This window comes from Galleria mellonella, unplaced genomic scaffold, assembly GCF_026898425.1.
Source record: "Galleria mellonella isolate WM207_F2 unplaced genomic scaffold, CSIRO_AGI_GalMel_v1 utg23, whole genome shotgun sequence".
In the NCBI taxonomy this organism is placed as follows: Eukaryota; Metazoa; Arthropoda; class Insecta; order Lepidoptera; family Pyralidae; genus Galleria; species Galleria mellonella.
Genome location: NW_026442045.1, coordinates 2,726,502 through 2,743,842, shown reverse-complemented (window position 1 = coordinate 2,743,842; position 17,341 = coordinate 2,726,502). Strand labels below are relative to the sequence as shown.

General features: G+C 32.4%; 1 protein-coding gene across 3 annotated transcripts in view; it reads right to left on the bottom strand.

Moving 5' to 3' along the window:
- Positions 1-1,234: 1,234 nt before the first annotated feature.
- The window catches only part of LOC116413233 (visual system homeobox 2-like), a 153,165-nt gene continuing 137,058 nt past the window's right edge, over positions 1,235-17,341 (bottom strand). For all 3 annotated transcript variants that reach the window (XM_052894713.1, XM_052894714.1, XM_052894715.1), the window contains 3 exons: positions 6,658-6,788; positions 4,377-4,559; positions 1,235-3,612 (listed from right to left, as the gene is read on the bottom strand). In XM_052894713.1, coding sequence (XP_052750673.1) covers positions 3,460-3,612; positions 4,377-4,559; positions 6,658-6,788 — 467 coding nt within the window. In that variant the 3' untranslated portion in view covers positions 1,235-3,459. The remainder of the gene's footprint in view (positions 3,613-4,376; positions 4,560-6,657; positions 6,789-17,341) is intronic.

Here is a 17,341-nt window from a genome sequence, read left to right as displayed (position 1 = left end):
ATACAATTAATACTTTGATAATGTAATAATTTAGTTTAATTCCGCTATCATTATTATTACTAGACTATTACTACCAGAAGTTCAGGTTAAAATTATAGAACTTCTGGTAGTAATAGTGGTGTGTAATCTTTGAGTGTTGGCAGTTACATTCATACTAATGGTAGCGGAATTAAATAAAACAATTTAAATGATGTAACTAGTAATACGGACTTCCTCAAGATAACACCTTCTTCATATAATGTAGTCTCATAATTACAAACTATAAGCAGATATTATATTTATGGTGCAATACAGTAGTAGTATATAATAATTTTATAAATACTATCTAATTTTAATATTTTTTTCTGGTGAGCCAGGTCGGGCACAAAAAGTTAGGTTTATAATTATTTTTTTGAATTCAGAATGGAAAATGTGATGAAATTGCTTACTAATTTTGAATTGAGTATTTTTTTCTGTTTGTAACAATACACATATTCGGTCAAAACGAGTGTAATGTAATCATATATACAGAATTTATAAAAGACCTGCTTGTCTGTGGTATGATAGTCATAAAATTACTTTTTTATACTAACATTTTATTTTTGGTCTGATGAGTTAAATCTAGTACCAAAGGTTAGGTATTAAATATGTTTTCGAATTGGAAACGAAAACGTGATAAAGATTACTAATTGTGACACTTGTAAATGTGTCGTCGACTGTAATACAAAATAGATTAATTATTGACTAGAAGTTGGTACTGATGAGAGCATTTTTTATGCTTTTTACTGGAGCGTATTTTTTTTTAATTATTTATTTAAATCAAGAAAATCTAAGGAGCTACAATGCAGCTTTTAATTTAGTTATGCTCACATTTTTGTATATTATTATTATATATTAATTATATATTCGATTTTTTATATATATTGAGCTTTTAAATATACATTAGTCGTAAATAGCAATCAGGTGCTAGTTGCAGCCAATTATATGATAAAAATGTGCTTTTGAATGGTGTTCGAATTCTACATGCCTTCGAATATTTAAGATGCTTTTACTATTTTGATGTGATTTTTGTATTTGTGTAAGTATTACTGTAAGTCAAGTATAGCATTTTTAAAATATAAAATAGAGACGAATTATTATTTCGAATACTATTTTAGAATAAAGATATGTATTAAGTTTTTAAACAGTGTCTGTATTATTGTAATACGCCTTTGTCTTAAATATAAATATACAGATGTGAAATAAAACGAATATGTGATTTATACATTTTTTTTATTTATCGGAATAACCTTAAACATTACGGTACCGTCCCATTCAATTTGTTTAGTCAATAAATATTTTACAATTCTATGTAAGTACAGAGATAAGTACAGTATACTGTATAAGTACTGTTCAATCGAGCCAACCGGCTTTTATTTCGACACAGGTCACGTGAGACAAATTTTGACAGATTTTGGTACATTGAGAATTATAGCAGATGACATACAAAAGTAGTTAATAATAATTATATGCTTTGTTAAGAATCAAAATGGTCTGCTTTAATTATTATAATTTAAACAGCTGATATGATGATAATGATGAATTACACTTGGAATTAAGCTGATCAAAATATGCTGATATGAGATAAATAAATTAATAAATAAATGTAAGAATAGTTATAGTAATAATAAGAATGTTTAACGTGTCCTATCAGATTACAGTACATGTATTACGAGTCATAGCAGTCAACTCCAACGTTCACAAGACAATCATAGAAAATTTCTATGAATTGTTTCCTTATTAACTTAAATTACAAGAAAAATAGTTGTGGAATGTTTTCGATGTTTGTTTTCGTTTTCGTCTTAATTTCAGAACAGGAGTTACCTTTTTGGGGTATTTACATTTATATAGATTTTTAACACAAACGACTTTTAGGTGAATACGAGTTCTTGATAAAATGCTCACTGAAAACTAATATTGTTTAAAAATTCAATTAGAATTAAGATTTATTAGAGTTACATTTTCTATTGTTTATTTTAGATTTTAAAAGTCTAAATTCAATCAATTATATATTAGGTATTGATAAAATTCATTTTTAAATTCATCTACATAAATATAGCCAATCTGGATGAAGTGTATGTAGATATAAGCTTTTCAGGCTGTCAGAAGGAGACATTTTGAGTTGGTATATCTAAATTTCTAGGCGTCTTAGATCGGCTAGAGGCCTTAGTCGATATTAGAACCCTAATCTAGGAGCCCTGGACAGTATTGTAAACACTGTGTTGCAGATGTGGCCAAAATTAAGCAACATGGATTTTATTTTCCTTTGAATTTTAAAGTTTAATTTATAAATCAAAAGTTACGTGCTAAATATCATAACAATACGTCAATTTAGATTTTTTTTAATATAATTTATATTGGAGGTTTATATGTATATTTGATTCAATGGCAGGTAGGTAAGTACTTACATAGATACATATACTACAAATGTAATGACAGTCAAAACAATTTTCGTTGTTGGCGAAATTTATTTCATAATTTAAATGCAAATCTTGAATATGCATCTCACAGTTACACTTACTATCGGTATTTGGGATACTAGACTCTTAGCAATCAAAATAAATATTTACCAATTTTAACTACTTAATTAAATTCACAGTTCGAAATGTTACACTTACACTACGGGACATGAAACTCTAATAGAATAAGGTATAATTAATCTAAGTGCGTGGGGAATCTTTATACAATCGCTAACACAACGCGGCTACATAGATAAATACTTAACCAAAGGTATTGCACGAAAAACGGGATTTAGTTAAATACTCTACGAACTACAATGTACATAATTACACTTTAAATACGTAGCAGTTTTTTTTTTACAATGTTTCGCGTATCGTATACGCTCATCACACGAGCATTGCCACTTGTTAATCACTGGTTTCATTATAAATGGATTGATTTAAACTTAAATTGTCACATAACTCATATTAAGCATTACTTAACACGATTATGGGCTTTGTCACTGATCGTCACACGCTATATAAGTAATTCTAGTCATGCCACGACCAATTGTATCTAAATAATTATAAATTAAACAATTTACAATTCGTTATACGTTCGATCACGAGTTTGGGCTTAGCAACAGAAAACGATACGGTGTCGATTAGCGAAATATGACTTTATATATCTCTATACCACAGTTTTACAATGACTACTAGTATTTTGCGGTACTAGTGTAGAAGCAAGTGCTTATTGCCATCGTTTGCCGTCGAAACCATAGTGTAAATACGAGCAGTTGCGCGTACGGCGTTAGTCCGACATTAAAGATGTTCAGTTACCGTAGGAAAGGTATTGCAAATCTGTGTCCATTCTGTACAATTATATATCGTGCCAGTTTTTGCACCACACGTCTCCAAGCCCAAAGTCATGGCCAAGCATTTAGACTACAGTAGTTGGTCGTAGCGACTAGTAAAGTATGTGTGACATCGCCGTGTCGGCACGTCAGTAGAGATGCGCTGGGTGCGGGTGCGACGAATGCGGTGGATGCGGGGTATGCGGCGGTTCGAGGGGTGGGGGCTCAGTGCCGACATCTATGTCGGCGGGGCCGTCGTCATCCACTGTCACGCCGCTCGCGCTTCGTGACATGCCCCGAACCTGAAATTTGTATATTATTCATAAAAATCTTGTAAATAATTTTTAATCTATGAAAATTGAAAGGTAACCAACCACACTTGCGCTATTGGTTTTTTCCAGAATCCACTGAGATACTGTTATTTTGAAGCCGAAGCGCGTCGCTACTGGGATACAACGTACAGCGGTGTATATATGGTAAGTTTGCTTGTTTTTAATTTAATTTTTATTTTTATTATTATATTTAATTATAGTTTGAGTGTGTAGCGCTATTGGTTAGGTATGATGACACTTGTGGGATATCAGTGAGGGTAAATAGGTGAGAGTGAAACCAGTTTATTCAACAGAAGTCAATGACGTTCGTTAGAAATTAACCACGACAGTTTTCAGGGAGAATCATGATCAACCTAACAGGTTATGTTGCTATTGTGATTGTTTGTCCCGATTACTAATAATCCTTTTTCCCTCTACTTTCTGTTAGAGGAGTAGATTTTCGGAAACCGACATATACCTATGCATGAGCGAGTTATTAATGTTGTCGAAGCAATTTTCATTTTCAAATTTGTATTGTGTGGTTGTTATAGCTTGAAGGTTGATAATGAAATTTCAGGGTATGGAGGCATATTTAACACCTTAGTTTTCTTCTCATTTATATAGTTAACGATTACCATTTGCTATCAGGTGAGCTCTCAGTATGGTCGCCATATCAAATTCCATAAAAATATTCTGCAATTATGACTGTCTGCTAGTTATTTTAATTAGAACTAGAGAAAAATCTGATAGTCTACCTGTAGAAGTAGATTGTTTGAAAGGATCCTAGCCTGGTGCTCTTGCGCCTTGGCCCGCAGACATGCAATGCTGTTATTCCGGAATGCTTCAGGGTCGTCGTACATCTCCCGGCCCGGCTCCGGCGACGCCCGACCTTTTGCTGAGGAGGACGCTGTTGTACTACTTGCTGGCGAGCTTTGCGCCTGCAAATTGTAAATGTAGACTTTTATTAAAACTCACTTCTATGGATATCAGGCTGAAGTGAAATAAAATCAATCAAGATGATGGGCATTGAAGCCGTATAGTCGTGAAATAGAAACCAAGAACTGGTCAGAGGAAATTCGAGAGACAAATCATGTTTTAAGCTGGTGACTTTACAAAAGGAGTGGACAAAACCTGAATCTGCATGATGAAAGATCTAGTCACTTAGTGAAGTTACGTAGAAACTTATACTTAATAATGGGTTAATTCGAAATTAGGTAGACTAAATTATGGATACCTACCTTGATTCACTCATGGTTTTAGTTGCAAAGCAGCAGTGTAAAGTCACGTAGGCTTTTTTTTTATTGTAGGATGGAATTTGAATGTGAAATTACTATTCATAAGTACTGTTAGCGATACAGTATGTGTGTTTTTGGTCATGGTCTTATTTATGTAGGTATCATTTATCATCATATGGGCTATCAAATTCTTTCCATTCCAAGTCACAAACAAAATATTTGTTCCATTAGAGAAATCATAAGGAAAAAAATTGTCTTATAAACAACCAATACCTATTGTTTCTTATCGCGACAAGTAACTAGACATTGCAACAAAACAAATCAAAACTATTTATATAAATATATGTACTCACTATTAGAAAAAATAGAATAATATTTACCTACTTAACTGTAGCTAGTTAACTCTTCTTTGCATAATGGTGGAAATTTTCATTATAACATTGAATGCCCAAAAATTATACGTAAAAGTACAATTTCACTTTAAGTTGATCGTGTCTGGATACCTTTTTAATGTCCATTGCAGAAAAAAATTATAGCTGTCAAATTAATTGTTTTAACCATTTTTCCTTTAATTTTGAACATGATATATATCACCTTGATTTATTTCACCAATAAAAAAAAAATATGCAAAGAAGGGTTAAATAACTACATAAACACGCGCACACGGTATTTTAACTTCAAATCATCGTAAATCCATAGTTTATTTGATAATGCCAGTAATTAATATATAATTAACAAAATATCTATACATGTCATTTTTTAAATATAAATAATATTAGAAAATTTATGCAATTATACAGTGATCGAACAGGCAATGATTAGCGCCTGTTAATTTCTTAACAGCAATCAGTTACTTTAACAATAAAAAAGAACCATAAAAAGGTAAACTGTTGTAATGGTAACCTGTGGTAATTAGGGAATGTTAAGATCCTCCTGATAACGAAAGTAATAAAACAACCTCACCAATGTACCACAGTATAGCTCATTTATTTAATTAAAGTACAAAATAAACATTATAGTAATATAGTAAGTAGGGTATTTACGTATATTCATCCATGGTAGTACAGACTTTTCTAGATCTAGTGGAATATTTATTTACTTATCCCAAAGTATTTTGTACCTTATATGCTATAAAAACAGGCAATATTTGTATTATAGTCACTGACTTGATATAAATCAAACAAGGACAGATAAATTTTCTAAAACTCTCTAGGTATATAGAAAATAATTTATGCCTTTGTGTCATATTACACAAAAAATAGCCTTTATTCCTGAAATACAGATTTTTTTTTAAATTGTAAATATGTATATATAGCAACATCTATATATATATATATATATATATATATATATATATATATATATATATATATATATATATATATATATATATATATATATATATATATATATCGAAATTGAATAATAATAATAATAAAAAAGTTGGCGAAGTTTAAGTCGCAGTAAGTAAAAAAAAATTACAGACGCACTGAGAGGATTAGGTTTTTAAAGTCATTGAAATTACATAATGCTGAGATATAAACTTTTAAGTTTTATTATTGATACTAAGCTCTAGCGGCCCTACTGCTAAAAATATAACCTGTAAGATCAATCTCTATTTGGAAAATTCTCTCTTGAAAACCATCGAGGTAAATTTATGGTTGTAATTTGTCACTATCGGGAATTGACCTTCTTTCGTTCTTTATCGTTACTCACTGGTGCCCCGCCAGCGTATACCAATAGCGCAGAAGTGGTTACAATATAATTATAAAAAATACATACATACATAATATATATATACCTGGTTATCGTGGTTATCGTGGTGGTGTGGCGAGGCGGACGGCGCACGTTCTACCTCCGGCTCCGAGCCCTCTCGTTCTGACCCTGACTCCTTGAGGTGTTGTGCTGCTTCCAGCGACTTGCGGTGCATGCCTGCAAGTAATAACATACATATATAATATATACATACATATATACATATAGAAGCCGTATATTACAGTAACTTTTGGAGAGAGGAATAGCATATACTTTATCAGGACATCACGAATTCGCCACGATGGGGCGGCTGTTCAATTATCTGGAATCGCATGCATGCGAGAATAGATTATGTTGATTACCTAAGTAAATGAAAATGAATTAAATGCAAAAAATAATATAAAGAAAAAGAACTTTGGCACTTTATTTTTATTTAGCGTTTTAGCGTGTGTAGCGACACTAGTAAAGGATAGAACGACGAGGATGGAATTAGGATAGTTGATCCACGAATGCGGCAAATTCACTAGGAATTAATCACAATTCTAGTAGTAAGGGACAGCATCAATTTATTAACAATCTCTTCTTCCCCATTATCAAAATTCATTATAATTATTACTAAATGTTCCAACCAAATATTTCAGTAGTGTTTTAACTTTATAAATGAAAATATCATGTTAACGGTCAGAATCCACTGAAATAGAATCAGCAGCATCTAGTACCATGGCGCAATGTTGTGAAACGGTAAAAAAATATATAAGATACTTTACGACGCTATGCGTGAAGTCTATGAATTATGTAGTCTGCAAGTGGAGCAACACGAGTCGTAAACGGCCGCCGTGCCACCATACTCGCAGTAATAAATGATAATGAACGGATGCGTCCTGACGAATGGCGACGGCGCCCAATGCATTCTGTGTGCATAGGTATGCATATAGTATGTAGGTAGCTCCTTGTGACACTGTGGCCACTGTAAAGTTGTGTCCATAGCGATAACATGTAACAAAATTATTTTGTTTCATAAGAATGTTGTTACCTACACAATGATTAGCTTAATTTATTAGTTACTTCGGATTTGATTTGTTAGTTACTTTGGATGATATTCTTTACTAGTCGGTTCCTTGCTTAACCCGCTTATTATTCATATCTCTAATTATTTAGGCAAGTGTTATTTTATTAGAAACTGCGAATATTAAACTTTATCAAAATTTAGATTGGAAAAAATTATATAAGATATGTATTTAACAGAATTCATTCTTTGATATAACATTGTAATTTATTTTACAGATACCCTATTTTAGTAATATAAAACATGTTGTTTACTGAATCTTGTACTATTTTAATATAGCGAAACTGCACGAAAATATGTATCTAATAGAAGGCATTAGTAATATACGGATACAGTACAATCTATCTAAGATACAGGCTAGGCCTAGTTTAGACACTAATGTGCTGGGCATAATGCTACATTTTATACACATATAATTCATTTTAAAATTTCTGTAAGCCCATGACTGTATATTTTATAGATAAGAGAGAGATAGATATTAAAACAGAAATCAGCTTATAATGCATATAGGTACCAATGTAATCAATCGAATTACAATATGGACAAAGTATTCCTTGCACAAAATAATTTATTTATTAATCTTTAATACACCTGGAAAATGCAAATAGTGGATTTAACACTATTATGGCGTTACCTATCAGAGGAATAATGTATTCAGAGCATTGTATGTGATATTTCACCACGTGAATCTTGTAAGCCAGTATTTATGAAGCTTGGTTTGTTACCACTAACGTTACTATATATCTATGAAATTTGTATGTCTGTGCAAAGGCATAAATATTTGTTTAAAAAAGCTACTGACACATATCCTCAAAGTCGACGTAATCAAAATAGACTCGTACTGTATAATATTCCATGCTAGCTAAATATGAAAAAAGTTGTGAATATTTTTATGTATTTTGTAATATTATTTGGTATGACAGTTATTATTAAGTCGGTTTATTAATAGGTGCATTTTTTGGTAAGTGGTATCAGTCACCTATAGATATTAATATATTATTAGCTCGCTATTTGTATAAATTTTATTAAGCAATAAAAAATAAATAAATAAATTATTATTATCATTTATTATTACACAAATATTTATATACAACCTAAATAACCTAAAATGTAATCGAATGAACGTATGAAAATTTATTTAAATAATCCCCACTTATATGCAGTCTTACATACACTTAAGTTACAAATAATAACAATGTAATATAGTATAGGAAAAAGATTACATATACTATACATGTGATACCAAAGTTTAGTAGAATTTTAGCTAGTGTCATGGAAATGAAAAAGGATGCCAATTCTGCTTAAAGTTCCTGTAGAAGCAGCACCGCTGATTTGAATTCAACATAGTTTATTGATTCATTATGTACTCCAAGTAAATTACAGAATAGACTTAGACGGAAATTGGTAGATATCTAAAATCTAGGAATAGTTATATATCAACACTTACGTAGTAATGTCATATATTTACATTACTAGCTATTCTGTAGTCGACGTAGATTCTTTATCTGTCGTCCCATCGGAATTTCTTAAAATCCGATCTCAGTAGGTATATCATAAAATAATAGGTTTATTAAATTTTCATTAATAAAATCATGACGATTTTCATAATGTAAAAATTAATATATGTAAGGCGTACTCACGAATTGTCTAACTATCCAATTAAATTAATAAAATCCTACATACGAACGCAAAAAAAAAACCTGCACAAAATATATTTACAACATAAATTAGCCTTTAGCTCTTAGATGACACGAAGTCCTGGAATCAGTTCACATGCCATGGCGTCTCGAGATATGATAGATGGGAGTTGCGAGCTAGTACGAGCTAATTTTGTGAGTTATAGAGGACGTTTAAGCATTTATATGCAAAAAGAGAGGCCATTATAAATTTTGTTGAAAAATAAAACTCTAATAAATAAGCACGTTAGAACTGGCTTTAAAGATATCCGTGATGATGTAAAGCTGTGAGATTTTTATATCTGATGCTATCAGATATCTTCCTAGTAGAGTTATGCGTTAAACTGGAAATTTATTTAGAGACAATTAACTAAAATCAAAATAAACTTTTGCAGTTTTCAAAACACGTTACTTATATTCTATGATATAAGAAATAGTTTCACTACAAACAATATAGCTTTCTATAGGAAACTTCACGTATCTGTAGGTTAATATGACAGCATTGTGAGTTCAATAAATTTAAGCTATTATACAATACACATTTCCCCTGGTGGTCCCGGCATAGAATAGGTCACTACTTCCTTTCCCGTGCGTGTCGTAGGAAGCGGCTAAGGGAACTTAATGGTTGAAGGATGAGCAGCAGTGTTTCTCTTAAAACATCTTGAAGGCATAACTGTAATTGCCAACCTACCTGCTAGCAACTATTGAGAAAACCTTCCAATAGAGAGAGGCATATGTTCAGCATAAATACATACACAAGTTTTTCTTAAAGTAGTATTTATCGAGCACAATTAGATAATAAAGATGTCATTAAAATATTAATTAAGGTTTTTACTTTTCATTCGTAACATTTAGAATATGAATATCTTTCCTAATATTATAAATATGAAAGTGAGTTTGTTTGACTGTTTGTTACCTACTGGCACCTTAACAGCTCATTCATTGCGTACTATTTGGAATAGAGGAGAACTTAAGCTACTATTTATTTTGGTCAATCCAGCTTTCTCAAACACGCGAATGATGTCCGAGATCACTAATATGTTATATTGCTTTCAAAATTAAAAACGCTTTATCTTTTAACTTTGACGTGTAGATACACAAAATATGAAACATAGACGTGTTATGGACATCTTACAGATTTTGAAGAATTTTTTACTACAATTCAAAATATATTAAATATTATTACTATTATATAAGTCTTATATTTATATAGGTCTATAGTTTAATAAACTGGACGTAGCATTTTACGAGATTTTTACTGGCGCGTCAGTCTCCACTGTGAATACCTAATCAGGGGATTTATTTATGAGCAGCATCTCCCGGCATTAGACTGCTTGCTGTAGGGACACTTAGGACACAGGGCGCGTACACAATACAGCGACTGCAAAAATGAGTTGTGGTTACTGGGAATAAATTATCTTATTATGAGATTGCATGGAATATTCTCATACTGTCCACGCTTAATGCGGTCAACTGGGTAATATAAAATACTTTATATAGAAAATAAGTTGTCCTATGCTTTGTATTGCGTTTTCACAATAAATATATCTTTATGCAAATTTAATATATGTTTCTAGATATTATAGTATACAAATGGAGAGTTTATATCAAGTTTTGTATTAGAGTTTATACTGTCGAGGTGTTTCCTAAAGACTACATCATGAGGTTCTTCAAAAAAGAAGCAAAGAGGTTTCTTCAGGGTCGGCAACGCGCGCGTAATGCCCTTGGTATTGCATGCGTTTATAAGTTGCGGTAGCCGCTTACCATCAGATAAGCTATATGCTTAGTTGCTATCTCAGTGGTATAGAAAAAAATAGAAACGTTTTATTGATACTGTGATATCTTTAGGGATTAAACATTATTTTTCTTATTTAAATGTTACGATAATTATTCCATTATCCATTTTCATGTAGAGGTACATGTCGCAAATAAAATTTATTTCATGACTTGTACCTATTTAGGAGGAAAAGTTTAGATAGTATAAAGCATTTATTCAGGTTTATGAAACAAAGTCGATTACAGTTGAAAATGCACGAAGAGGCTTGATGAATTATTACTGGGGAAATGATATGCACACAACAGGAAACACAAGGAACTTATAACTATTATTTTATTGTATCAACCGTTAACTGTCCACTGTTAAACATAGGGTGACTTCGCTAGTAGTTGCCACATTTGGCAAACGAATTGACAACCGCAGTTAGGCTTTTGGTAATGTTTTTAGAGGGACGCTGCTGCCCATTCCTCGACTATTAAGTTCCCTTAGTCACCTCTTACTACACCTACGGGAAAGTAAGGTGTAGTTCAGGATAAATTTATTAGTATTTATTAATTATAATAATAGAAAGTTACTTTACAAGTTACAAATGATCATAGTCCTAAATAATTGTTGTGAATGTTTATCACAGGTTTGCATAACATTCAATTAGCCCCACCTGTTTACTCGTAATTTTCATTGTAAATAAATTGCCTATCAAACAAAACCAAATACTTTTCAGGGAACATCGGCTCCGGGGATAATTAAGGTCCGAAAACAGCTGTCCAATTGCGTGCGTTAATGAGGGCGATCGGCCGGTCACGGACTTAAATGGTCATTAACGCGCTGGACGGGCCCAATAATGGCCTGATTTGTCTGGTCCGTCCGGAACTTTGTCCATTAGCACAAACGCGTAAATATGGCGTCACGCTGTTGTTATATTGATTAAAGTTACTGTAACGTTAACATATTATGTACATTACAGTTCTAAATTAATATGGTTGCTTTTATATTTATTATTTCAGCCGTTAACTATTCACTGCTGGACATAATAAGCCTACCCCATAAGGGGAGTTTTGCCAGTAGTTGCCACACTTGGCAGGCGGGTTAGCAACCGCAGTTAGGCCTTTGAGTTTGTCTTAAGAGAGACACTGCTGCCCATCCCTTGCCTTCCTTTAGTCGCATCTTACAACATCCACGGGAAAGGAAGGGGTGACCCATTCTATGCCGAAGCACATACGGCACCCATGGTTGCTATAATAAATATAATTTATTTATAAAACATTGATGTCATATACGTCTTGGAAGAGCCTAATTATGGCTTGATTTGTCTGTCCCGCCCAGAGTTTTGTCCATTAGTTGATATATTGATTAAAATTTGATATAACGTTAACGTATTATGTAAATTGGAGTTGTTAATTAAGTAATATGATTACTTTGGAAACATAAATTTATATAAATAACATTTACATTATACGTCATAGACAGATCTAATAATAGCTTGTTTTGTCTGGTCTGGCCGAAACTTTCTCATTAGCATTAGCATAAGTAAATAAAGACAGAATCTTATAAAAATAGGTAATATTAAGACTTGTACTTCTTCGGATGATGTCTATAAAATCGAAATTACTAGCATTCCTTTAAGATAGTGTTCTATCAGTGAAATTGAAAATGAATGTTGAGTATCTATATTCGTATATTTTTTGTGCTTTTTCGATTACAAATAAACATATTTTCCAAGACACATCTTCATTAAAAATATGTTTCCGTGATAAATTACTTTAGAAAATGCTAATATATTTTTTTTTTCATCTTGTGTAGATATAGTGACAAATAGCAAGGCTACCTTGAGTGTTATTATTCGGAGATAGCGCTTAACACTGAGCCAGTCGAGTTATACACAACTCTACCACAATCAAAATATACACATTTGTAATCTCATCAATCATCATCATTTTAGCCATTATCTGTCCACTGCTGGACATAGACCTCCCCCATAGGATTCAAGAAACGATCTTGAATCATCTGCATCCACTAACTCCCTGCAATGCATTTGAGGTCGCCACTCAAGAACCTTTTTTCTCCATCGATTATCGGTTCTTCAAACTATGTGATCAGCCCACTGCCACTTTAGTTTGCTTACCCTTCGGGCTATGTCAGTTACTTTGGTTCTTTTGTGTACATCCTCGTTTCGGATTCTATCACGCAAAGAAATACCGAGTATAGCCCTCTCTATAGCCAGTTTGAGTAATTTAAAGCTTCTGCATACGGGCAGTCTTGTAGGATCATGTTTTAGTTCCATAAGTTATCACGGGCAACACGCACTGATTCACACTTCCTTTCCAGACCTTCAAACTTTAAGGTATTTTAGATGAAAAGATGTGGCGTACTTTTCCCACTATCCAGCTGACTTGGATTCGTCGGTTGATCTCTTAGTCGAAGTTGGACTTACCTATTCGGACAAGTCTGTCCCAGTCCCAGGTATACAAACTCACCGACAACTTCAACCTTTAATCGTAACCGGTATAGATGTGACATGGACGTTAGACATGATCTTAGTTTTGTCCATGTTCATCTTAAGACCTACCTGTTGAGAGACACCATTGAGGCATTGTTGAGACTGTTGACACTGTTGAGAGACATCATGAGAATAGTATTCAATTCAATTCTCTAGAGATTCCGCCATGATATATGTATGTTATCGGCAAATCGAAGGTGAGTGATGTGTTTGTCATTGATGTTTATATATCGAAAATTTATTCCAATGCAGCTATAAAGAATTTCGGGGATATGACGTCACCCTATCTTATACCTTTCTGCATTGGGATGGGTTTCGTACTCTAGTTCTGTACCCGTACAGACATCGTAGTCTTACTGTATATATAGTTAAGCACTTCGATATAAGTACCTATAGTCAATCTGGCACTGCTGGAGTGACTGTAGTACCGCCCATGTCTCGATCGAATCAAAGGCTTTTTCATAGTCCACAAACGCCAAAGAGTGGTAGATTTTATTCATTGATATTCTGTATAATCTACCGCAGTCTATGTATGTGATATTGTGTTAAAGTCCTTTTGGACGCTAGCTTGTTCGGGTGGCTGGTAATCGCCAAGTCTGCGCGTAAGATGATTGATCAGGACTCTCGAAAACAGTATGTAGACGCTATTTAGAAGGGGTATCGGTCTATAGTTTTTCAATAGGGTATTGTCATTCTTGAAGAACAGGACTACTGCGCTTCTGCTACACGCCTCGATCATAACATTATATGGATTGATGGATTATTATGGATGACGAAATTAAATAGCTTCTGAAGGACTACAAGTACCATTTCGTCATAGTCGTAGAATACTGACGGATCTTTATATGTAATATTTGTCAGATCCGTCAGTATTCTACGAATATGATGGTTGGATTCAGATTACAAGACATTTATAATTTTAATATTAATATTTTTCTAAAGCACGGAAACTTAGTAAAAGTTCTATTAATCGTACAAACGTTTGTTCTATTAGCAGTAGTGAATTTAGATACAATGGGTTCAATTTTGAGATATCTAAAGTAAACATTTTATATTTAGATATTCTACATTTGTGAATGTTTTAGCAAAACTACGTTACGAACTATTACAAACTGAATTTATTAAAATATAAGTATTTATTAATAAATCAATCAATTTACTGAGTCAAATAGATTATAAAATAATAAACAATGGTCCTTTGAAAAAAGATTATACACTGTAGGCAATGTTAATAGTAGAGGTATAAAATAGTAAAACGGCGTTTAAAACCTACTTTACTGTTTTGAACTATTACAAACAATTTTTCGAAATTAAACTATAGCAATTAAAATCAAGATAAAACATTTTTTCCTTGATTGCCATCGCATTAAATTTTATCTTTTAAAGGACTTTCAAGTATTTATAATTCCTGTCACTCATAGCTATTTGACATACGGTGAACAATAGGATATCAAAGGGAAAAGTCACATACACTCAACCTATCCTGTTATAATTAAGAAAGAGTTACTTTGCCCATTAGAAAACTACATATAGTCTCTTCACAAAGTTTCTACCTAGTAAAGTACAAAATTGAATGAGATATCGTGTCGGGAGTACACTTTGTGCATTTTCACTCAAGATAATGGCAAGCGTGTGTCATTTTGCAGAGATGAAAGAAAGATGAACAAAGCAAGTGGATAATAGGTAGATAATTCTGTAAGGTGCTCTACAGATGCATTACGTTCCATTTGTGAGCGCAACTGAGTAGCGATTTTGTCCGATCGCGTGTAATGTACCGAGATGGGGTGCAATCAAAGTGTTATTGAGATATCTTATTATATTTTCTTCTAAAAATTATTGCAAATTTATATTACAAAGGTATAGTTGTACGAAACTAAACTGTACTTTTCCTAAGTAATTTCATTCGTTTGTAAGTACTTATTTTTCTTGTCGTTTCTTCAAAAGTCTAAATTAATCATATACTTATAATTAACTGTATGTTTTCCAGTTAAGAATTGTTTAATAATAATTAGTTACATTAATATCTAATTTATTAATAATAGCTAAATAATTAAAAATACATAACTGTGTTTATTTTTAAACAAAATCATAAGTAATTTAATTTATTTAGTCTCCTCGATTGAATAGTTTCCGAAAAAATTATTTTTTTTTGATTTTGATATAATTTGGATCCAAATAAACTTATTTAAATAAAAAAATACCTAAATTTAAATAAATAAATAGGTATTTTTTCATTGAGGATAGAAAATGAATATACTTAATTATAAATTTATGTAAATTTATAATCATCTTGTCATGTATATATATTAACAATTGTTATACCATATTTCTAATTCAAGACAATATTTTACAGAGTTAAAAAAATATATTAATATTTTGTCATATCTATTTATTTAAATGTATACAAAACTTCATAAACGTAAATATATGCACAGGTATACACATGTCTAGGTAAAAAAACTCACCTGGAAGCACCCGAGTACATAATTAATATGTAAGCGTCGACGGTGGCAACCCTTAAATCTGCGTTAATCAACGTTTAGACAATGCGCCCGCCATCTTGCCGGCCCCGCCCGCCTCCCGCGCACCCCGCCCGCCGCATATACCCCTCCAGCCCCCACTGTCTCCCCCTACACGGCGGTTTAAGGGGGAAACTTAGGCTCTATTGCTTACGGTTAAAGTTGTGTGATTTTTAATATGACTTAATTTTTGTTCTTGTTTTCATTTACTTAATAAGTGTATGGTGAAAAGAAGCTACCTACTTATGTAAAATCCCGTTATGTAATATATATATATATAATGTTGTAAATATAACATTATTATATGATAATGATAATAATAAATTTATTTAAATTATATTGTGAAAATAGGGTTCGTTAAACTGCAAGCTGCAAACATAGCTACGACGTAGCGTCGTAGTATGTCTACGAACACACTTTTGCTTTGACTTTACATTGTATCAACAAAGTTACGATGTTTTAAGATATTTCTAATAAAAAAAATTAAAATTCGAAATATATATGTATCAGTCATTAGTTAGTGATTAGTTAGAAGGTCACATATAGTTAACAAGAAAGCGAAATAACAAATTGATTATTTGTATTAATTTGAATTGTAAATTAAATCAAAACTGGTTATAGACAGAGATTTCTTCAAATGAATCAAGATAGTCCTATTATATGTGTCTAATAATTCATTAGATGTAAATTTTGGGGGGAGGGGGAGAAGAAGGTTCATGAGTGGGGACCCCGTACGGAAAAACGTAGTGTAGGACAATCCCTTACTAAATGGAGTGATAAACTCAAATGTATTTTAGAGAGTTAGTGGATGGAGGTGGCTCAGGAATGTTCCTTGTAGCAGTCTATGGGGGAGGGTTATGTTCAGCAGTGGACAGAGAATGGCTGAGATGATGATGACGATGAAATCTTTGTTAATAATATAAACATTAAGGTAACTTTTTTCTCTGTTAATTATTGACGTCTTAAGAGCTCAATCAAGAATTATGTATAATTCTTGATTACCAAAATTGTAATTTTGGTATACAAAAGGACAAAGGCTACTTCTTATTCCGGTCAATCAATGGAGATATTCTATTTCGGTTAATTAATAAATAAGCTGTCTGGTCTCAGTATAGAATAGACTACCCCTTTCTATCCCGTGGGTGTCGTAGGAGGCGATAAGGGAACTTAACAATCGAGGGATGGGTAGCAGTGT